The sequence below is a fragment of the Argentina silus genome (genome assembly GCF_951799395.1).
Source record: "Argentina silus genome assembly, chromosome: 2".
In the NCBI taxonomy this organism is placed as follows: Eukaryota; Metazoa; Chordata; class Actinopteri; order Argentiniformes; family Argentinidae; genus Argentina; species Argentina silus.
In genome coordinates, this window is record NC_139656.1 from 10,420,826 (window position 1) to 10,442,508 (window position 21,683).

General features: G+C 39.2%; 3 protein-coding genes across 9 annotated transcripts; 1 reads left to right on the forward strand and 2 right to left on the reverse strand.

Moving 5' to 3' along the window:
• Positions 1-32: 32 nt before the first annotated feature.
• On the reverse strand, positions 33-10,232 carry LOC310801068 (E3 ubiquitin-protein ligase rififylin). 3 transcript variants are annotated; one of them, XM_083665026.1, is made up of 7 exons: positions 10,198-10,232; positions 7,782-7,960; positions 7,047-7,184; positions 5,007-5,318; positions 4,495-4,705; positions 3,925-3,948; positions 33-3,385 (listed from the first exon to the last, which is right to left on the reverse strand). In XM_083665026.1, the coding sequence occupies exons 2-7, from the start codon at positions 7,950-7,952 to the stop codon at positions 3,204-3,206; spliced, it is 1,038 nt and encodes a 345-aa protein (XP_083521152.1). In that variant the 5' UTR covers positions 7,953-7,960; positions 10,198-10,232; the 3' UTR covers positions 33-3,203. The 3 variants fall into 3 exon arrangements, with proteins under 3 accessions (XP_083521152.1, XP_083521153.1, XP_083521151.1); XM_083665027.1 differs by lacking the exon at positions 10,198-10,232 and adding an exon at positions 9,053-9,173 and having other exon boundaries at positions 5,016-5,318; XM_083665025.1 differs by lacking the exon at positions 10,198-10,232 and adding an exon at positions 9,053-9,173.
• A 218-nt stretch (positions 10,233-10,450) lies between these two features.
• rfc2 (replication factor C (activator 1) 2) lies at positions 10,451-14,763 on the forward strand. Of its 4 annotated transcripts, none has more exons than XM_083697498.1 (11): positions 10,451-10,591; positions 11,343-11,412; positions 11,535-11,576; positions 11,723-11,829; positions 11,992-12,093; positions 12,196-12,296; positions 12,901-13,058; positions 13,246-13,311; positions 13,437-13,517; positions 14,092-14,205; positions 14,450-14,763. In XM_083697498.1, exons 1-11 carry the CDS (start codon positions 10,482-10,484, stop codon positions 14,549-14,551), a joined length of 1,053 nt encoding a protein of 350 aa, XP_083553624.1. In that variant the 5' UTR covers positions 10,451-10,481; the 3' UTR covers positions 14,552-14,763. The 4 variants fall into 4 exon arrangements, with proteins under 4 accessions (XP_083553624.1, XP_083553625.1, XP_083553626.1 ...); XM_083697499.1 differs by having other exon boundaries at positions 14,351-14,478; XM_083697500.1 differs by lacking the exon at positions 10,451-10,591 and having other exon boundaries at positions 11,955-12,093.
• Positions 14,764-14,817: 54 nt separating this feature from the next.
• Positions 14,818-20,880, reverse strand: LOC310825068 (uncharacterized protein). 2 transcript variants are annotated; one of them, XM_083697503.1, is made up of 12 exons: positions 20,803-20,880; positions 18,043-18,150; positions 17,740-17,782; positions 17,380-17,423; positions 17,120-17,165; positions 16,726-16,760; positions 16,573-16,614; positions 16,379-16,409; positions 16,180-16,250; positions 15,477-15,548; positions 15,100-15,153; positions 14,818-15,020 (listed from the first exon to the last, which is right to left on the reverse strand). In XM_083697503.1, exons 2-12 carry the CDS (start codon positions 18,146-18,148, stop codon positions 14,983-14,985), a joined length of 582 nt encoding a protein of 193 aa, XP_083553629.1. In that variant the 5' UTR covers positions 18,149-18,150; positions 20,803-20,880; the 3' UTR covers positions 14,818-14,982. The 2 variants fall into 2 exon arrangements, with proteins under 2 accessions (XP_083553629.1, XP_083553628.1); XM_083697502.1 differs by lacking the exon at positions 20,803-20,880 and adding an exon at positions 18,404-18,476.
• Between the last annotated feature and the right edge of the window lie 803 nt (positions 20,881-21,683).

Genomic DNA, 21,683 nt, shown 5'->3' on the forward strand with positions numbered 1-21,683 from the left:
TAATAACAATTATAAATAAATAAAGTGTCAAGTGTGTTGTAGTACTTTATTATACCTTTAGCAATATAAAAATGTCAAACAAAATATATGCACAAGAGAACATCAATATCATATATTACATTTTCAAAAATATATGTTTTTCTGAATTATAAATCCTATTAGCTTCCATTGTAGTTTTCAGAACAGATCCAGCATTTTGCTCCTTTAGTGCATACAGCTGAATACATTTTCAAACTACAACAAAGGCAATAGTCCATGCTCGTAAATTGACAAATGTACAACACACTCAAACATATTTAAAATGATACTGTGGCATGGGATCATTTTATACAATTTCACAATTGGTGAACAACAAAAAAGTTAAATATGAGTTTACCAAAACACAACAAAGAATTATCCACATGTACAGACAAACAAGTCATTCCAGGTGTCTCAGAGCCTTTTTTCAATGCATGCAGATCTCTCCATTGAAGTTTAACTTCATACTAATAATGAACCTTTTTTCTCCCTGGGGAAGGATAGTGCATCACTTAATTTCCATCCTCTAATCTAAAACTGGTGGGGGTGTTATTTAACGCTTCTTGCACAGCACTCCAAGGCAATACATTTGCTAGAATTTCGACTCACTGATACTGTAGCATCAAAGATACAATAAATGTAGTCTGATTATCAATATAAAGACCAACATGTCAAAAGTCAAAAACAGTACATTGTCTTCCAAATTCAAAAACACCTGCATTTTAAAATCACCAACCACAAATTCACATGGATATCTAGTCCTCTGATAGCAATAAGAACTACAGAACTCTCAGGACAGATTACACCCACACACCAAAATTCAAATTGAGGCCTAAATTCAACATTACACTGAAATCCCATCAGAAAAAAGGCATCATTTAGAAGCCATTGTTTTAAATACTTGAATAGGTCTGTCACACATTTGATATACTTTAAGAGATATCAACAGACCTTGCCTTTAAAGTAAATCTGATACTCAAGCAGCAGTAGTAGTACCATACTACAACATTAAGTATACTGTATGGGGAAATTTCTCATGAGCTGTCTTTATTGAGTGAGTGTTCTGGAGGTCTGTAATTTGCTGAATATCCCAATGTTGAGTTGTTGCAAAATGTACTGTATACATTCCTGGTTTTAGCTTCTCACATGTAAGGGCAACTCTCCACAAAAATAGAGTGACTTAACCAACAGCTGATCCTGTAGACACTGAAGACCCATGTAGTGGGTAAAAACAAAATAGGAAATGAGATGTGAAAAGATCCATTATTGTCCTTGCATGATATGAGCATAGTCATTGACAACAAACATATCAAAACGGGCTATTGTAAAAATCTATTTGCGATATTGGCAGTCACAGTTGGAGCGTAAGAAACAGTTTTGTTATTGAAAACAACTTAAAACCAGTTACATTCAGTTCAGGCAGACCAAGTATTTGGGATGAGTCTATCCCATTAGAAATGCATTCCTAAAACAGACATAGTAATTAGTATGTTCATTTTCCCATATGAGTTTTGTAGTACATTCATTACCTACTGGACATGTAGAAAGACCATTGAAAAGTAACCCATTATATTTCTCCATGATTTAAACAAAGTTTGACAAACCACAGTTTGAGAGTTGGGGTTGATACCATCACAATATTGAATTTCCACTCATAAATTGAAAACCGACCCTAATACTGTATCAATTAATTTCTTGAATGACCTGAAGCTGGAATGGAATTGACCCCAATCCTACTAAAAACCATTCACAAACTTATTCAAGTGCAGAAATAGTTGTTTCCACAATTCATTAATTTGTCATTAGGGAATGAGTGTGTTCTGTGGAAGATATTTGCCAAAAAAGTGCCTGCTTTGCCAATGAGCATTCTGTTCCAGGGCACTTGCTGAAAGGAGAGAGGTCGTAAAAGCCTTGAAATTAAAAATGTTGCCAAATGACGTCAGCTCTCTTTACCCCAAACTAAATTTGCGGTAAGGTCATGGCACCCACTTCAAACTACAGCAAACAATAGCGTGGGAGTCGAGACCAAATGACGTTCGAAGAACAGAAAAACAGCATACAAGTTTCTACAGTATATAGTTTGCATTTTAGAAAAAAAATGTTTGCTTATGCACAGTACAGAAGGGTGCATATTATATTCCAGTTTGGATACAATATCTGCCTGTTAAAGGGTAGGTTGACGCCTTTTGGATGAAAGGGCAAAAGAAACCAAACCTTATCACTCCTTGACCCTCAAGTACTTTCGATGAGCTACAAGCAGATACTTGTATTTAAAGGGTTATTTTCCCTCCTGGGATTCTATGTCCCACTACGAGCACAAAGCTTGTTGTATCTAAAGGATAGTGAATAAGAGAGATAAGACCTGGGTTCTATGCTTAGCAGAACTGTAACCTGAAGATAGCTCCAAACCAAATAACACAACAGCTGGGCTGCAGGTATTGAAATCTGAGGGTGACATTTTTGGACGATGCAAAAAAAACTGCTGTCGTCAAAATGGGGCCCTGAGTGTTCTTCACTGGGCAGATAGCACCATTCCAGTCACTCAATCTCAGTTTTATTATTGATATGTATAGCAGAGCAGCCTCACTCTCTTATAACTATGAAGATTCAGCGCACGGTTATGTGTAAGTTCTTCAGAGTGAGAACATTGTTCAGTTACTCTCTACACCCTCTCTTGTAAGGCCCCCCATGTTCCTCAGCTATGAACCTCTCGATCCATACACACTTACAGGCATATAGACAAAAGACAGGAAAATGCAACGTAGCCTTGTGTTGTTTAGAGAAAGATAGAAGCCCTTCCAAATGAGCTCATGCCTCCCCATGCCAAGTGTCAGTATTGTTAGGTATGTGGCACCAATGAGGATACATGGGATACCTCTAACACCATGAAATCTGCTAAACTTTTTCGGAGAACAAAGTTGATTTAATTGATATGGTAAGGTCATTCCCAAAATCGCTTTTACAAAACTGAACATAAGCCACCACGATGCTAATTGTTATTTTTGAAAAATTTGTGGATAGACAGGTAATTGCTCTGGAATGCTATTAAGAAGGTGTAAGAGTGAATGTGTGTGTGTTTGCTTGCTTTACTGTAAAATAAGCCATGAGCCATCTCTGAGCGGCGATGGCAGCAGTGCCATTGTATTTTGTGTCCAACATGTCATTACCCACGTGTCCCCCATGCATCAGGACCTGAAGACGTGCACGGCCCGAACCACATACTGCCTGCAGATGGGGCACTCACTCATGCGCTTGCCACACTTGCTGCAAGTGACCATGTGGCCGCACTCCAGCAGCACGCAGTCGATGGGTGAGTCCATACATATCCGACAAATGTTCTCCTCTAGGCTCTTGGGTGCTGCAGAGTCTGAGTGATAAAGACAGGGGAAAGATTTCCACTGAGGAATTTCCAAATAACTCTATTTGGGTCATCATCCTCCATTGTTTCAGATTTGGCAATTTTCCCTTAGCAGAATAATTGTAGGCACTGACTGTGAGGGATGAATGCTTTGAGATATATGCATGTACAGAGCCTTCGGAAAGTATTCAGACCCCTTCACTTTTTCCACATTTTGTTGTGTTATAGACTCAATTTAAAAAGGATTAAATTAAAAGAATTTGCCATCAATCCACACACAATACCCTAGAAAAACAATTTTTTAGCGAAAACAAGTTATTTTAATTTAATCTATTTTAAATTGAGTCTATAACACAACAAAATGTGGAAAAGGTGAATGGGTCTGAATACTATCCGAAGGCACTGTATGTACATACTATTGACAGAAGTGCTTGATTCAAGTTACGTGAGTGGCTCTTTAATTAGGATTCAGACCTTCTCAAGTAGACCTGTAAAATGTATTTGATGATGCTAGTTCCTTGACAGTATATGCTTAAAAAGACACTTACCTTCTTTATTTCTGGTATTTGAAACTGTAGGAAAGAAACAATATTTAATTTTAACACCTCAAAAACAGGCTCAAATTCTATATCAACGCGCAACTGAATTGTCGCCTGACACTGCAAATGAAATGCCAAAGAGGAACAACTACTTTTTTTCTTTTCATTGTTTGAGGTCAATTGTTTTTTGTTTTTTTAGGTCAATTGTTTGTTGTAGCGCAACAGGGGACAGAACTTAAAGGGATGCTCCACCTTTTAAAAAATGTTCGTTGGCTGTACTTGATTAGCCCAGACAGTTTTAGTTACATATTTTGCTTTCTTAGATACTGAGTGGCCATTCAGTGTCTGCTAGGTGTTTTGGACATATTTTCAGAATGAATGGGGCCCTATGGGGCCAAAATATGACTACTCAGTATCTAAGGAAGCAACATATGTAACTAAAAACTGTCTGGGATAATCAACTACACCCAAGGTCAGGGCCAAACCAGGGAAAAATCTTAAAGAAGTGGATATCCCTTTAAGGACTGTATCTTTACAGATCAACAGATGTATTGCTGGATACACAAAGAAAATTCTCACCTAGGTTCTGGAGGTCTTTCTGGTCGTTGTAGAGTCTGGTTACTCTCTCCATCAGCTCCCACTTCTCGCAGCAGCCCTTGAAGTTGACAAAGTTGCGGGCCAGGATCTCCTTGAGCTGACGCACACTCAGACCCTCAATGTCCTCCACACGGTTTAGGTCTGAGAGGGAGGCCCTGCGGCCTGGCACCAGGGTCTCCTCACTGTCTGATGACTACAGGTACAGAACAGGAATGGAGGTAGGTCAAAATCAAGCTGCTTTACAAGACTAGATTATATTACAGGGAGGTCTGACTTTGACATGCCTGGTAAACAGACTGGCACAGCCCCATGGGTTAAAGTACAGTTGTTTGGGAAAGTCAAAACCAGGACCAACTTAACACTTTAATTTGTCTGGTATGTTTGTATTTTGTTTGGTCTGTTTGCAGCCTTTACTGCTGTCTGACATTGAAGTTCCCTAGGGGGTCATTAAGAATCCATCCATCTAACAGCTACTAATCAATCAATTTGTACACAACTTTTACCTCCTCATCCTCCTCTTCATCCTCCTCCTCATCAGAGATCTGCTCCGACTCTGGCTCAGCCTCAGGCTCCAGTCCTGGTGTTTCTTGCTCCTCTGGTGGTGAATCGTGGCTGGTGGGGCCATCATTAGGTGTTGTGTCCAGGGAAGGGACGTTATTGTGAGCGCCGGGATGAGACACAGTCTCACTGCTGCTGCTGCTGCTGGGGGTCTGCTGGCCCAGAACCAGCTCCACCAGCTCCTCCTTCTCCCGACACGTCTGCGTGGGCACCTCATGCAGGTGGAGGTAGTCGCGGAGCTCCCGCACCTGTTTGTGAGAAATTATTTCCTTCTTCATGTTGAATTTCATATGAAATATTTAATGTTTCTAAATGTACAGTACATAATCAACAAAACATAACAGACATGCCAAAATCATACATAATCAACAAAACAAAGACATGTCAATCAAATCTAACATATTACAGACAACACAAACATACAGTGCCCTGTGTAAGTAATGGGACAGTGAAGCATTCTTTTGGCCCTAGACTCCAGTAGTTTGGATTTGAAATCAAACAATTACTATGAGGTTAAAGTAGATATTATCTTCTTTTATTTGAGGGTATTTGTGTAAATTACACCGCTTTTTATGCATAGTCCCCCTATTTCAAGGTACCCAAAAGTAATGGGACAGATATATCAAATGTCCAAATTAAGCACTCATGTTTAGTATTTGGTGCACAATCCTTTGCATGCAATAAGTGCCTGAAGTCTGCGACCCATTGACCCCACCAGATGCCAGGTATCTTCTCTGGTGATGCTCTGCCAGGCCTGTACTGCAGCCATCTTCAGTTGTTGTTTGTTTTTAGGTCTTTTTGCCTAAAATCTTATCATCAGGAAATGAAATGCAGTATGTTTTAGGTCATTGTTTTACTGTATGATGTAGCGCCACCAATGAATTTGTAGGCATTTGTTTGCACTCGAGCAGACAAGATGTATCTATACACTTCAGGATTCACTCTGCTGCTGCCGTCAGCAGTTACAATCATCAATAAAGACAAGTCAGCCAGTTCTACTGCACCATGTTTCACAGATGAGGTGGTATGCTGTAAATCTTGGGCAGTTTGGGCAATCCTCTTGCAATCACTTTGGTACATGATAATATTGATCCTATCACTCAACAATACCTTTTTCCATAACTCTGCAGGCTTTTTAGGTACTTTTTAGCAAACTGTACCCTGACCATCCTTTTTGAAGATAACTAGTGGTTTGCACCTTGGAGTGAATTGTGTGTAGTTTAGCTGGTCAAGTATTTTGCAGATGGTAGTCTCTGACACATTCACACCTACCTCCTGGAGAGTGTTCCTGATCTGTGGAACATTATTTTTTTTATTAATTTTGGTGAGCATTCTTGGGTCTTCCTTGGCCTAACAGCCAAACAGTGTTTGCAATTCCTGAGCTCACCAATGATGATCCAAACTGTTGATTTTTGGCTATGTTTCTGATAGGTTGTTTTTTTTCAGATTTTTCAGCCTAATAATGGCTTCCTTGACTTTCATTGATACCTCTTTAGTGCTCATGTTGACAAACTCCAAAGGCAAACCCAAAGCCTAGAAGCCATAGTACATATTGACAGCTCTCTTATGCCTGCACAAATGATGTGACAGAACACACCTGTCTTACCAGAAACACCTGTCAAGCCAATTGTCCCATTACTTTTGGGTACCCTAAAATAGGGGGACTATGCATAAAAGTGTAATTTCTGAAAGGTGACACCAATATGTACAGAAATACCATCAGATAAAAGCTGATAATCTCTACTTTAACCTCATAGTAATTGTTTGATTTAAAATCAAAACTTTTGGAATGTAGAGCCAAAAGAAGAAAAAATTTCCCATTGTCCCATTACTTGCGCAGGGCACTGTACATCCCATATCTATTGCAAATGTGCAATTATAGTCTAATATGGACAACAAAGACAACGTTTCAATCAGTTTAACAATCAACATAGCATAATGGATTGTATTTGAAACTGCTGAATTAGGTGACAAACCTTGAGCCTCATCAGCTGGGCGCGGTCGAAGAGGGTGCCATGGAAGCGCTGGCATGTGTGGCACAGGCGGGGGCGGGGTGGCTCCAGCTGCACTGAACAACGTCCGCAGAAGCTCTTTTTACAGTCCACACACACATGCTGAGGAACAGGGACAGGACATGATAGGTACTGAATTATATTAGGTACTGTAATCTTCTCCCACAGGATGAATACAATTCTAACCTGAAGCAGAGATCCAAATTATGTTGACATGTAATTTATTACAAAGACGCGTTAATGACCTGACATCAATGTAAATTGACATTGTTTATACAACAGAATCATGATATGCATTACAGTATGATCCTGTTACAAGTAATTATAAGGTGATTTGTGTACTTTGGACGTGAACTTGTTTGTGTTAGGCAAACATGTTAATTGCAATACAGTAAATGTTACAAACATGTTAATTACTGTACAGTTAACAGTAAAATGTACAGTAAATGTTCTTACGGTGTCATATATGACTTTCCAAAGAAATAGAATATACAGTAACTGTTTAAACATTTGGGCCCTGTCATTGGCATAGTGAATCATAGTGACTCTGGTGAGATGATAAATAGTTGCTTTGGAGTCTGACACACTTTATGCTTCCATTCCATTTCAAGTCACTCTACAACCCACCTTTGGAAAGAGTTGGCCTCACTCTACAATATTTATCAGTGACACATTACCCATTGGTTGGGTAATTCTTACCTTTCTAGCAATGGTGTCAAAATGGCCTCCACAGGCCTTGCACAAATGTTCGGGGGAGTTTGGGGATTGGCTGTAGCCCGAGTTTGTGTAGGCCTGGCGCCATGAGCTACCGTTTTCATCCACTGTGGCGGTGGTTTCCAAACAGGACCAGCTACAACAGGATGTCCACATGCTCCTGCCTGTCCACACAAACACACACATATAGGAAATGACTTTCACTTTCTTGTTACTCTGATGGGGACATTTGCATACAAAGTTTAATGGGAAGATAAAGTGGACCAGAAGCAAAATTCAGTGCTGGATAGTGTGTCTAATGGCTTTCAGGTGAATTATGCAGATTGCATGTGATGTAATCTTGTGAAAACATTACTTATAACAAACTGACTTGATACACATAACATTGAAGGAGCAACATTTCAATAAACCATTTAAACCCACTGTAGTCAAGAATTTTCAGCTTTAGCAGTTTAAAAACGTAGACTTTAACTGCCTGTGATTAATTGCATGCAAGGGAACGATTGTAATTAAGTACTATACAACATTTCCAAGAAACCTTCAGCCACCATTTTAGATCTGAAAGTCAAGAAAATGCTGAGGTGATATATCCTGTGGATTCTATATGTGACTTGAATGTACACAATTCTTACTTTCAAAAATAATACAAGAGCCTTTCCACAATGGCCTGTAATATTCTCCTACGCCACTGAAACCACACCATGGGAGAAAACAGGAACAAGTGTCGGATCAGATCTGCAGCCAACTGAGTTCAGGAACAATGAGAACCCTGTGTGTCATTGTTCTCAAGGCCTAGAATTATGCATGGAAATGCCAGATCCTCTCCCTCAGTGGAGAGGGCCAAATGGACGAGTTAGAAGAGAGCTCTTGACTGTTGTAAAGTAGGGGAGGGGAGTACATGCTGATAGCTAAATGATCTGAAGGTATACTATGGCATGTGTGACGTCATATTCAAATAGACTTTGGTTAGGGTTAGACTTGTGGAGCTTTCATTTTCATTATCAAATGCTGTCAATTATTTTATAATTTCTTTAACCCAATGAAACTGAACAAATTTGACCATGGATTTCTTGCCCCTGCAACTTTTTACCATTACAGGATATGCGTCCCAACTTCTGGCACTGAACCAACTGGTTGAAGTTCGATTCCTGGTATATCAAGTTGCTTGTTGCTACTTGCCAACTGAACTGTACACTAACAATGTATCTGTAGCTCTCCAAAACAAACCTGTCGACTCGCCAAGTGAAAATTCTTACCTCAGCGTCGACAGGTAATCACACAGAGAATATTAACTTCTGATTCACAGAAAACAATAAAGTGTATTTTCCTAGAGTCGTTTTAGGAGAGAGGCAACCAAACAACTTTTCGATAATAGCGAGCTCCAGGAAGAGGGCGACACAACAAACCCTGCCTGCTCCCTCTCCCCGCCTATCAACGCCTCCCAAGACGCACACGCCCCGTGAAATTGCCTCATTGGAGGCTGCAAACTTGGCCTACAGTGCGCCAGAAAAAAAGTGCACTTGAGAGTCACAAACATGTCTCGCCCTTTCGAATTGTGACATTATTTATTGTCTCTCGGCTAATTGGTATGGCAGTACATCTGCACTGAAGCCCATTCTAGACATAACTAATAAACTGACCATAGGCTGCATAATTTCTCTTGATGAATGAAACATCTTTAGTAAAAAAAAAAAAAATTTAGGTGTATTTACAACCTACTGATATGATCATAAAAGATGTCATGACTTTTTGCATCTTCACCTAGAACTGTGCAGACATGGATCAAATATCCACAAGGGCGACTGGCTATACCTTCTGGTGCATTGGAATCTTTTTGAAAAAATGTCAAATTACATGTTCTAAATAGGCCAACACCTAAATGGGCTATGATAACTATTTCCATAATAGGGGGGCCTACTAAAAACAATACGTCTTTCGCAAGTCTCTTATTGTTGATGGAAATGTAGGGTAAACCGGGTGCATTGTGCAGCAGAATTGTATTCATAGCCCAAAGTGCCTCTACAGTGATCAAGCAGTGTGGGCATATGAAAAACCAACTACATTTCAAAATAATGCATACAAAATAGCATTTACTATAAAGAGATACATCAATTGGACTATCCATGTACATGACGGTCTGAGGGTGTGATCGTTTCTTTGAGAATAGTACTGAAGCTGCATGATGTTTCATTCCACCCATGCCATTTCGAAAGGTTCTATCCATATCACAGATTCTTGCAGACCGTAGGGAAATTATGGGTGGAATCTTAGAAGAATTTGAGATGTTCAATTTTCTGATGAGTCGACACGATGCATTTAAAAGAACATCTCAGTCACTCCAATTTTTTTACAAGCCAGGAGTCGCCGGCTTGACAAACCACTGATGTGCAAGCGACCTTACCTGGGTGACCCGGAGCAAATCCTTTTTGTAACGGCCATCTCTCACTGTTGAGTTCAGGTTAGCATTAATGTTGAATCAATTGGACACTTGCGTGCTCTAAATAACACGATCTTGCCCTTGACTTGCTCACTGTGTGCAATGTCTGGCCATAACTGGCTGGCACGAAACTCTACTGATGGAGGGGGACGGCTCGCATCTTCAAGGAAGTGACGCATCCTTACTGCCAGCTGTTTGGTTCCTGTCGTGGCGGGAAAACGTGTTTACTGCTGCAGAGCTGCGGAAATATGGATGCGGAGATAAAAGAAGCTGATTCTGACCAAAGTCAGACAAACGTGCAGCCGAAGAAAGATGGTGCCTCGGCGAAAGGATCAAACAGTGCATATGAGCTACCATGGTAATGTTCGTGTTTTGAAATGAGTTTATGCATAGTTAGGTCTTGCTGGCTAGTATTGGCTTAGGTAGCCATGTTAGCTCCATTTGTGTGACTAGACTTACTACGTTTTACATTTGGATGTTGTATAAGTCTAATCACAGATTGGTAGGTACGAGGGGATGCGGTTATTTAGAGTCAAAGCTAGCAGGCAGTTAAACGACGACTCACATCGCGGATTTTAAGACATTTCTACGAGTAATATCGCCTAAAGCATTCCGAAAGATGGCCGGCGACAGCGAAAATAAAACCTCGCATTCACGTGACCCCGCATTCACGCCAGCTTCGCTGTCATTAACATTATATTCTCGAAGATCTTGTTTATCAATTATCAAAAGTAGAAATGTCACAACCACAGGACAGGTATGTAAACTATGCACCTGTCACGTGAATGCGAGTTTTTTATTTTTTCCGGTAGCCATCTTTTGAAATGCCAATCGGTGACTAGGGTTCTACAACAGCCAAATGTAAAACGTAGTATGTCTAGTCACAAATGGCACTATAGCCTTGTTATCTGAACTAGCAGTGGCTGCTTGACAGTAGACAGATTTTAGAGTTAGTTAGCTAACTAGGTAACTCGCTCACAACTGTTACAACTGATAAACTGATAAAGCCACAGTTTTTTTGTTTATCCCCAAATGTTGTATAAGTTCAAGTTATTGTGTGAACTGTTGTGTTAGTATGTAGCTAACTCTTCATCTTGGATATCTCACAGGGTTGAAAAATACAGACCTCTGAAATTGAATGAAATTGTAGGCAACGAGGAAACTGTTAGCAGATTGGAGGTGAACATGCTGAAATTCATCCCTTTGCTTTTCAAGGCTGGCTTGACGTCACTTTATATTTAATGAATATGAATTTATATCTAATGCTCATAAAATGTGGTAATGTTGCTTTTTTCTCTCAGGTGTTTGCCAGAGAGGGTAATGTACCCAACATCATCATTGCAGTGAGTGACTCAAATACTGTCATAATTGTTTGGCATAGTGACATGTCTTATCACTGATATTCTACTAGACATCACACTACTGATGGCACAGCATTATTACCTGCTAGTTGAGTGCAAAGGGGGGGGGGGGTCTCTGTGTGTTATAGGGTCCTCCTGGCACAGGAAAGACCTCCAGTATCCTGTGTCTAGCGAGAGCTCTTCTTGGCCCATCAATGAAAGATGCAGTCCTGGAGCTCAATGCCTCTAACGACCGGTGAGGGCTTCAGAGGTTCTTCTCGCTTATAGCAATGCACTATTCTAATGTCAAATTAAGGCTCAGCCAAATCCAAATCTTTCTTGAAGTTATTTTTTCTAGTTTTCTTTTCAACAATATTGAAGGTGTCCGATCTGAATGTATTCATCCATCTTCCTCAAGAGGCATTGATGTGGTCCGAAACAAGATCAAGATGTTTGCCCAGCAGAAAGTCACCCTCCCTAAAGGGAGACACAAGATCATCATCCTTGATGAGGCTGACAGGTAAGGCCCATGGGGCTCTTAGTTCTTTAGTTGAAAGCTGTTCTATATCTATGATCGCAGTGTCTGTGAAGGGATGCCCTCAATGATTGTGCTTGTCTCCAGCATGACAGACGGAGCACAGCAGGCCTTGAGAAGGACAATGGAGATCTACTCTAAGACCACACGCTTTGCTCTAGCTTGCAACGCTTCTGACAAGATCATTGGTGAGGGTTCTTTTTAAATAATGCTGTGTCGATGGCATGGCAGTGAGGATAATTCTGGCATGAAGACAATTTAAGTTCTTGGTCACCCATTACTCAAATAAGACTAGAAAAGAAAAAAACTTCAATAGATATTTCATGCAATTGTGTACTATGGTCCATGCACATCCAACTCACTCTGAGAACTGGTAGTGTAGAGCATTTTATAATAATATCAGTTTCCGCGCGAAGGTTTGTCTTAGACTTTTGGCTATATTCTGTTAATGGCAACGCATATCTAATATTGATAATCTGACTTGAATGTAATTATCACCATGTGCAAAGAATTGAGTTTGTGCTGATTTAGTGCAAGAAAGGTCAAATGGAATGAATCAAATTAGGCTTTAATGATACTGTAGGCGAATACTTAATAGAAAAATGTTACATTCTGAGAGAGGGAGATCGGGGGGGGGGGGCAGAATTGATTCTCCCCCTTCAGTAGCATCTACATCTGTGATTGTTGTGGCTGAGGTGTACTGTAGAATGATTGTGTTGTGGCTGAGGTGTACTGTAGAATGCAACCATAAATTAACCAATCTCTCCTGTGTATTGATCTGATGGAGCACAGAGCCCATTCAGTCACGTTGTGCCGTGCTTCGCTACACCAAGCTGAGGGACGAGCAGATCATGATGAGGCTGCTGGAGGTGGTGGAGAAGGAGAATCTTCACACAACCAATGATGGCCTGGAAGCAATCATCTTTACCGCTCAGGGGGACATGAGACAGGTTTGTAGCTTTAGGCAGACTGTCCTCCATGTTGGCATTTAACACTATGACAACAACATTCTACTCTTAGACAGAAAAATGTAATTGGCTGGGAACTATTATTGCCAACATGGAACCCCAGTAATGTTAAGGCCAGCTACTATGGGACATGCAGAATAGGGAATATAAACTGTCTTGCGTTTCTCAGGCACTGAATAACCTGCAGTCCACCAATGCCGGATTTGGCTACATCAACAGTGAAAATGTTTTCAAGGTATGTTTTACTTTTGTTACTTTCTTAATATGTTTAGAGGACTACATTGGCCAAGTGTTTAACTTAGTCACTGTCTAATTAATGGATAACAGAGTGCTTTGTGTGAAGTTTGTTTAATTTTTCAGGTGTGTGATGAGCCACACCCCCTCCTAGTGAAAAGCATGCTGGAACATTGTGTCAACAGCAACATTGATGAAGCTTACAAGGTATGGCAAAAAGTTCCATATTCAAAAAGTCTAAACCCAAAAAAGCACAACCACTTGATTGAGTAACAGGGAATCTATTTTACAGAGACAAGAGTGTACCGTCATAGTTTCTTCATGTTTTTCAGGGTATGTGACCAGGGGTGTGATGAGAGGGACAATATGCTATCTGAAACAATAATGCTTTTTATTTCTATTTTATTAGTGCTTCTATCATATACCCAGAGCACTTCTTGGGTCAAGCAAACAAAAATATAAGTAGGCTATCTGAAAATAATTTTGCCTACATTTCACAACTGGAGGCTATATTCTTGCAACTTAAACAATACATCAGCATGTCATGCATGCTTTGGGGTCCAGTGTGTCACATTGAGTTGTTTCAACTGCGGCTCACGATTCAAAGTCCGTACGGTGTCGTGATGGCGGTGGTGTAGTTTGGCCATAATACTGATCAATATTTTGATTGCCTACACCACGGTCTGCTTTTCCCTGTTAATGTCATCACATTTGTTTTATTATAGTTTAGCTGCATATCTTTTTAATTTAGCTGATCATATGTAATGTGTGTCTCTCTCAGATTATTGAGCACCTCTGGGCACTAGGTTACTCCCCTGAGGACATCATTGGCAACATCTTTAGAGTGTGTAAGACTTCCCAGATGCCAGAGTATCTTAAGCTGGAGTTTATTAAGGTAAGAGCCATACCCACTTACTGATTAATAAAGTAAACTAAGGATTTGAGCCCAAATTCTGTCACAATTGTAAGCATACATTCTATTTTGTTATGCCTTCTACAGCAACTACTTTGCATTAATGGCCCATGTGTTCCTTCTGAAGGATTGAATTTGGAGGACAACATCTTAACCTACTTGTCAGATTAATTAAAATGAAGTTGAACCACTTCACTCCTGCTCTCCTATCTATATACACACTCAGGAGATTGGCTACACCCATATGAAGGTTGCTGAGGGCGTCAACTCCCTGCTGCAGATGGCAGGTCTCCTGGGTCGACTGTGCAGCATCCCTGGTGCCAGCTAACACCACCACCCACAACACTGCACCTACCACCTGTCTCCCCAACCTTACAGACAGCCTTGATGCATACCTGATATGATGGGCTTGTGTGTTACCTACTTGGGAATTGTTTGCTAATGAAAGATGTTGTACAGTATGACACTTTTTTGTATTTTCTGCAAGTGTAAATGGCCTCCTCTTGAATCACTTCTGTAATAAAATGTTTTTCGTCCTCATGCCTGTACATGCATATTTGGCAAAACAGATGAATTAAGAGTTTTACAAGAATGTTAGTGGTTACGGATTTATTTATGAAAAAGCCTCTCATTTTTACAAATGTCTCCTGTTTTCATTTTGTACCACTAGACAGTGACTGCTACACTGAGCTTTATTAAGACCATTCCCAAGGATCATCTGCTGTACCTGCTGCATGTGGTTTGTTATCAGGCAGGTTCTTAACTGTCAGGCCCAGCATTCACATAATCTGGTTCATCTGTGGCAAAGAAGAAGTATTTCAATTCCTCGTTTACAGCATTAATGACATTTTGTTTTAGAGTGAAGAGCGGGCTTACCTTCTTGCATCTTCACTTGCTCAAGGAAATCAGAGTTCTCGTAATCTGATGTATCTGTAATTTAGTTGTATGATGAAGAAATGGCTTGATTAAAAAAAAACATATCCAAATAATAGCAGTCTCAACATTTAATGTTGAGTAAATTCAGTAATTAAAAAAACATCAATCAATATGGTCTGGACTGGGGTCACTTGGTCTGGGGTCACTTCAGTCAGTACTGGAGAATGGCCATGACAAGTGCTGTTTATTATTTTACAAGATGATTTTTCAATACTTGAATTGGAATTTCAATTACATGAAATTTAGCCCTGAAAAATTATTCTAAAATAAATGAAGGATACATGTACTATCCACTATACTGTAGACTCTGCACATACCAGAGTCAAGGTTGGTTGTATCACTGATGGGTAAAGATGGAAAAACATTCTCATATGGACACAGATATGCATCTAAAACAAAGGAATACATAGATTTAAAATGTAATTTCACATGTAAATTTGACTTAATATTCACTTTGAAATGGAGGCATAGTAAATAGTGGGGCAGAAAAGGAAATATTTTGGAACAAAGATTTACAACACTGAGAAACAATATGTAAATACACCAATGCATGTGTTGATCACCATGACAGTGAGTATTGTGTTAACCCCTTTATCAAGATTATTATGCATTGTTGTCTGTACCTCTTGATGGTGTGGTTTTGTTGAAGCTCAACATTTCTTTCAACTGCAGATATCTTTACCTGAGAGGATGTCATCTGACTACGTCCCCCATGGGGCCCCAACTTGCTTGTAAAAAATTGGTAAAATTGCCTTTAGCCTTATAACAACACCTTTACTGATCAAACTGCAACTGCAACCAAATGTCATGGTAGCACTTACACAAGGGACCATTCACCTTTTCATTGTGTGTGATTCCTGTTGTCATGTTGAAAATGAATAAAGAATGTGATCACAAAAAAGTATGTGTGACTCAAATGTGAATGTCAATAGGGGTTAATAAAAAGAGAAGAGTGCAGATGCTGATATCTTTTTTTGCCAAATTGATTATTTAAAGACTCATTCATGCAATTGTACTTACCGGTGTCAGAATTTCTTCTCTCTGCATTGGTCTCATCAAGATTCTGGTACACTAATGTTGGGATTGGATCTCTGTAAAAACACACATATTTCTAATTTATTTGTATTAAAACAACATTTAATAAGATTAATGTGAGTGTATCATGTTTAATATTTTCAATTGAAAATGTATACCATCAAAGAATAAGATGAATACTCACACATATGTTGGCTCAAAGCTTCCCATTTGAGCTGATAAAACACAATTTAAAGGTCACAAAATTAGTACTGAGGCACATTGTGAGTACATTGTTTTGGCAATTGTTTGTTCAAAATGGAAATATTTTACATTTACAGTATACTGTAAATATAACTTATACGTTGTATAATTATTGATAGATAACTATCAACTTACCATTTGTGACATTTTGATACTTGGGTTGGTCCTCACTTACAGCTGTTAAGGTAATTAAGGGTTAAAATACACAGGTACACATTTCTGTTGCAACATCTGTCATGGTAGTAATGTTAAATTAATTAGTTAATGTTTAGGTTTAAACATGCTTACCTTGTGATGTTTGTGGAGATACCACTGGGGGCTCCCTAGAAAATGTATACAAAAATTAAAATAGTTTCCCACCTACAGTACCTAGAGTTAACCTATCTATTCACTTTCTTATCTAGTGTAGATCAACCACTATGCCTCAGGCAAAAAGACCCTAGTCAACATGTGGTCAGGGTAGCAGGGAGGCCACAGTGTCAAACAATACACACAAATAAGGACATGGGCAAGTGGAGGGCAAGGCAACCAGTGAAGAAAAAACAATACATTTGTTTGAGTAAGTTATATTTGTTGTCACTATCAATCTTGTATTCATGAGTTTAACAAATATGTGACTGGAAAATGTAATTTCAGCTGTCACTATGATGGAACTAATGAAAAAAACATTTATAGTACTTACTCTGGTGTTGGAGGCAGTTGTCTTACAATCTGGTTTGTTTTTGTGACTAGAAAAAAAAAAAAGATTAAACATATGACATATGTCTCATAGTCAAAGAACAATCATTACCATAGACTGCTATGCAAATCAATAGTAATAGAGACTTCACAATGACTAAGCAGAAGTTTGTGAAGTACCAGTTCAACTCTTTTGCACCCTGAGCATTACTCTAAATTCTTCCTGAAAGTGATCTTTAAGGTTATGATTAATCACAAATGTACCTGTTTTAGATCTCATTACTGCAAATCTGCTGCCTTCACGGTGGCTGTGGAGACAGAGTTATATGATGGAAAAATCACATTTTAATTGATTGTGACACTGTACTTTTTTGTATTACTTACAAGTCTTCGTTGCTGTCTAAAAATGTATGAAGAGCCAATAATGAGGATTGATGATTTCAGATGACTGGTGACAGTTAAACTTTTTAAATTTGTAAATCATGTAAGGTGTTTATGGAATTACTCTTCTCATATTCAGTTTTAACCTTTACCTTATACCAATACCGTACATATTTGGTTTTATCATTTACATCATATTTACATTTGTTTTTGAATTAATAGTCAAACTGTATCAATACTTACAATATTTGGGGGTCATAAATTTGATTTTCTTCATGTATTATATCTACAGAGGAAGAAAAGGAGTACAATTCTGTCTTAAGGTACACTCAACAATTCACTATTACACCAGGTTGTCTTCTATATTGTTTCACAACAACTGGCAAAATAGTTGTTAGAAAGAGTTAACTGACTTTAGTTTTACATGACGTGACCATGACAACTGTGTGGAATAGAGGTACAGGTAGAAATTATTGATATATAACACATGTGATATGTAATAATAATATATAAGATAAAATATGTGAGAAAATGACTCTCACTCACTGGATTTTCTCCTGCACCACAGACAGAAAGCAGATAGCATACTCAACGAGGCCACAGACACAGCTGCCAGTACAGCCCCTTGTGGGCTGAAGAAGATGGTTATCATTCCTAAGAAGAAGATAAGAAACAACTCTTTTTGGTTAATATTATCCATGTTTGATCCAAAAACCTTACATGAATAAATTCACAGAGATCCTTCTTACTACCTTTTTTTCTTGCTAAAAATTACTGACCAGCCTACATTAATAATGAATACTTGTTATTAAAATGCACTATAGCTTCCTCTCTTTTGCAGTTGTACTGTATGCTGAGCTTGTTTCCACAGGCTACACAACTCTGACAGTTCAAACCTCCAGCGTACTCATTGCTTTCTGAAGAGACTTGCAAAGATTCCAAGATTATTAGATGTTGTGGACTATGTCAGCTTCAATGGCCAAGGGTGTAATTAAAGCTGCGATGAGGACTAGGGTACTAAAGTGTAGGCACTCAAAACGAAAGTAAATAGAAAGCCCCTCACTTGGGTGAACAAACTGTTTTCCTGTAAACAGAATACAGCTAACCACAGGATGTGTGTGGTCATAACAGTACTAAAGCCATAATGCGATTGTGTACAATGTCACGTCTATTCAGAATTGTGTCATTGTTTCAACTCCCCGTTTTTTAAGGGTAAATGAAAATGAAATTGTGTTAAGTAATTCAACCCTGATTCAACCAAAGATATCCATGTGTAACGTCTCACCCTGCTCCTTAGTTTATGTTTGTCTTTGTTTCAGAATCAGAATCAGAATCAGAATTCTTTTATTTGGCCAAGTATATTTGCACATACAGGAAATTGACTTGGTGAGGACATAAAAAACAAATAGCAAATATTGACAAGAATTTTACAAAATAGCAAAGTATTAACAAAATAGCAATAACAAATTTACAAATTTACAAAAGAGAGCAGCAGAACAATACATCTTGTAGGCACAAGAGGCTGTGAAATGGTTGTGGGGCATGTACACTATAAGTTAGAATAATTTTAAATAATTACAAATTACACTGTCAGTGCATTGTTTGTGTGACAGGGTGGTGGTGGGGGGGGGGGTCAGAGAGAGGCAGGGGGCTTGGTTGTGAGTCCCACTGCCATGGGGAAGAAACTGTTCAGGTGGCGCAATGTTTTAGTCTTGATTGACCGGAACCTTTTGGCGGATGGAAGTCTCTGGAAGAGGTGGTGACCAGGATGGGAAGGATCAACGATGATCTTTCCTGCTCTCTTACTGGTCCTGGAGTGGAACAGGTCCAGGAGAGATGGCAAGTGGCAGCCGATGACCTTCTCGGCTGACCGAATGATCCACTGCAATCTACCTTTGTCCTTGGCAGTGGAGGAAGCGAACCAGACGGTGATTGATGAGCTGAGGATGGACTCAATGATGACCGTGTAGAACTCAACCATCACTTTCTGCGGCATGTTGAATTTCTTCAGCTGCCGCAGGAAGAACATCCTCTGCTGGGCCTTCTTGATGGTGGAGGTGATGTTCTCCACCCACCTGAGGTCCTTTGAAATTATTGTCCTCAGGAATGTGAATGACTCCACAATGTTAACTGGGGAGTCACACATGATGAGGGGGGCGGTTGGGGCTGGGCTTCTCCTGAAGTCTACTACCATCTCTACAGTTTTCATGTCAGTCATTCATTGTTTCCTGTTTTATGTTATTCTCACCTCATCTCTCGTTTCAGATACTTCACTTCCTGCCCTTGTGTGTGACCCTGTGTGATCCTGCCCTGATTGGTGTCCCCTGTTCCTCATCATCCTTCCCTGTGTATTTAGTCTGTGTGTTCCCCTGTCTCTGTGCCAGTTCGTCTTTGTACCTTCGTGTCATATGTCCCAGCATTTCATGGTGATAAGTATTCCTGGTTTTTGATCTCCAAGTGTATTTCTGGCTTTGCCTTTTGCCTACCCCTTTTCAGATTATCTGCCTTTTTGAACTGCCTACCTGTGTACCAAACCCTGCTTTGGCTACCCCCTTCATGGATTATCTGCCTACCCATTGACTGCCTACCTGTGTACCGAACCTTTTTGAAAGTAAAGACTATTGTATTGGATTTAAGTTTTTGTCTCCGAGTTGTGCATTTGAGTCCTCTGCCTAAGTACAACAGCCATTACACTCTGCACACTATTGTTAAAACAGTTAGGAGATTACCAAATGTATTGCTCTAATAAAATAATTAAGTGGTATATTTTGAGGTAGTTAAACAACTGTCTACATTTGGATATTTATCAGTTTTGGGAATCAAACATTATGTGATCTGCATCTGCAATTAGTGATTAATAATATAAATACTTGCATGATAAGTATGTTTACACAATTTTACAGTTAGTGTACACATCCTAATATTAGACTGCTTAAATTGTAGGAATGTAATTTTAAGTAAGTCCATTGTATTAACCTTTAGCATCAAACCCCTTAAAATTCTTAAAAGACTTAGGTGATCTTGAACCAACCGTGAACCATCATAGTAAATCAATGTATTATACCTTTAGGCTGATGAGGATGCTACACACTTCTTTTTGACAAAGTCCAAAAACATTTGAGATGTCATAAAACATGAAGAAATACACTAAGTGGACTTCATATTTGGTGTTAGGCTGAAAAACACACAACACATCCCTCTCTCACTGTACCTCCTTAAAAATAATGCATCCTCAACCCTCTCCTACACTTCAATTCACCTGTAACCTTAGACATTTTAAACATGATGATCTTGGCTTTGTTTTACCTTCAGTGAAACGTCTTCAGACTGTCTCCATCATCCCATACAGCTACACTGTATGTGACAGAGCTGTGGGGTAAGCAGAAAGGGCTTCCTGTTTCAAACTGAACTATTCACCACATCCGTCCCTTAGCGCACTGGACAGAGAGGCGACCACCATGAAAGGGTGCCCTTCATACCTGTTGTGCAGGGGGGAGGGCGCAATAAATATCATCAGAACAAAACATCCAGTTGTAAGGAAAAGAAATATTAAGATTAATTTGTTACCTTGATAGACAGAAACAGGTATAATCACAAAAGGCCAAAACAGGCCAAACAGTTTGAAGACTTTTGTTCTCCTGTGTTCTGAACGTTTAGGGGAGTCAATAAATCATATAATTTAAATGTCATAATATATGTAATAATTTAAAGAAAATAATCATTGGTATCTTTTACCAGGGGAACACATATCAATATAATGCTTCAGGAGTCAAGACAATAAACTAAAAGTGATGGTTAATTGTATTCATGGGGCCAACATGTCTTACTGAATATGTGAGATATTATAAATATTATAGATCTCATAATTATAAATATCATATAAATCAGGTCACAGACATAGGAGAAGCTAAAAACGTCTATAATCTTTGATCAGGTACAACTGTATCATTGAGAACGCACAAGTATCACAGGTTGACTGCACAGTTTAAACCTCTCTGGCAAAGTGCAGAAAAGCAAGGATGGGTCCCATGTACCATTTGTTCCTCAGAGAAGGAAACCCTTGAGCACATGTTTTTTCAATCCCCCTTTTCAAATCCTGATCTTTAATTGTTCTAAATTATCTTTCCACAGAAATGAAATATAGGCAATGTCATACTAACAGACTTTCATCTCTATGTAAGACTACA

What these genes read in the sequence shown, in the direction of transcription:
- LOC310801068 (XM_083665026.1), bottom strand. Translation starts at nt 7,952, where the DNA reads ATGTGGACATCCTGTTGTAGCTGGTCCTGTTTGGAAACCACCGCCACA. An exon ending in GAAAGACCTCCAGAACCTAG is followed by an intron (nt 3,949 to 4,494) that starts GTGAGAATTTTC and finishes TCTTTCCTACAG; the next exon opens with TTTCAAATACCAGAAATAAA. An exon ending in AAATACCAGAAATAAAGAAG is followed by an intron (nt 3,386 to 3,924) that starts GTAAGTGTCTTT and finishes TTTATCACTCAG; the next exon opens with ACTCTGCAGCACCCAAGAGC.
- LOC310825068 (XM_083697502.1), bottom strand. An exon ending in AGTAATGAGATCTAAAACAG is followed by an intron (nt 17,166 to 17,379) that starts GTACATTTGTGA and finishes TTTTTTTTCTAG; the next exon opens with TCACAAAAACAAACCAGATT. An exon ending in AGCTTTGAGCCAACATATGT is followed by an intron (nt 16,251 to 16,378) that starts GTGAGTATTCAT and finishes GTGTTTTTACAG; the next exon opens with AGATCCAATCCCAACATTAG.
- rfc2 (XM_083697498.1), top strand. Translation starts at nt 10,482, where the DNA reads ATGGATGCGGAGATAAAAGAAGCTGATTCTGACCAAAGTCAGACAAAC. An exon ending in AGTGCATATGAGCTACCATG is followed by an intron (nt 10,592 to 11,342) that starts GTAATGTTCGTG and finishes GATATCTCACAG; the next exon opens with GGTTGAAAAATACAGACCTC. An exon ending in TTAAGCTGGAGTTTATTAAG is followed by an intron (nt 14,206 to 14,449) that starts GTAAGAGCCATA and finishes ATACACACTCAG; the next exon opens with GAGATTGGCTACACCCATAT.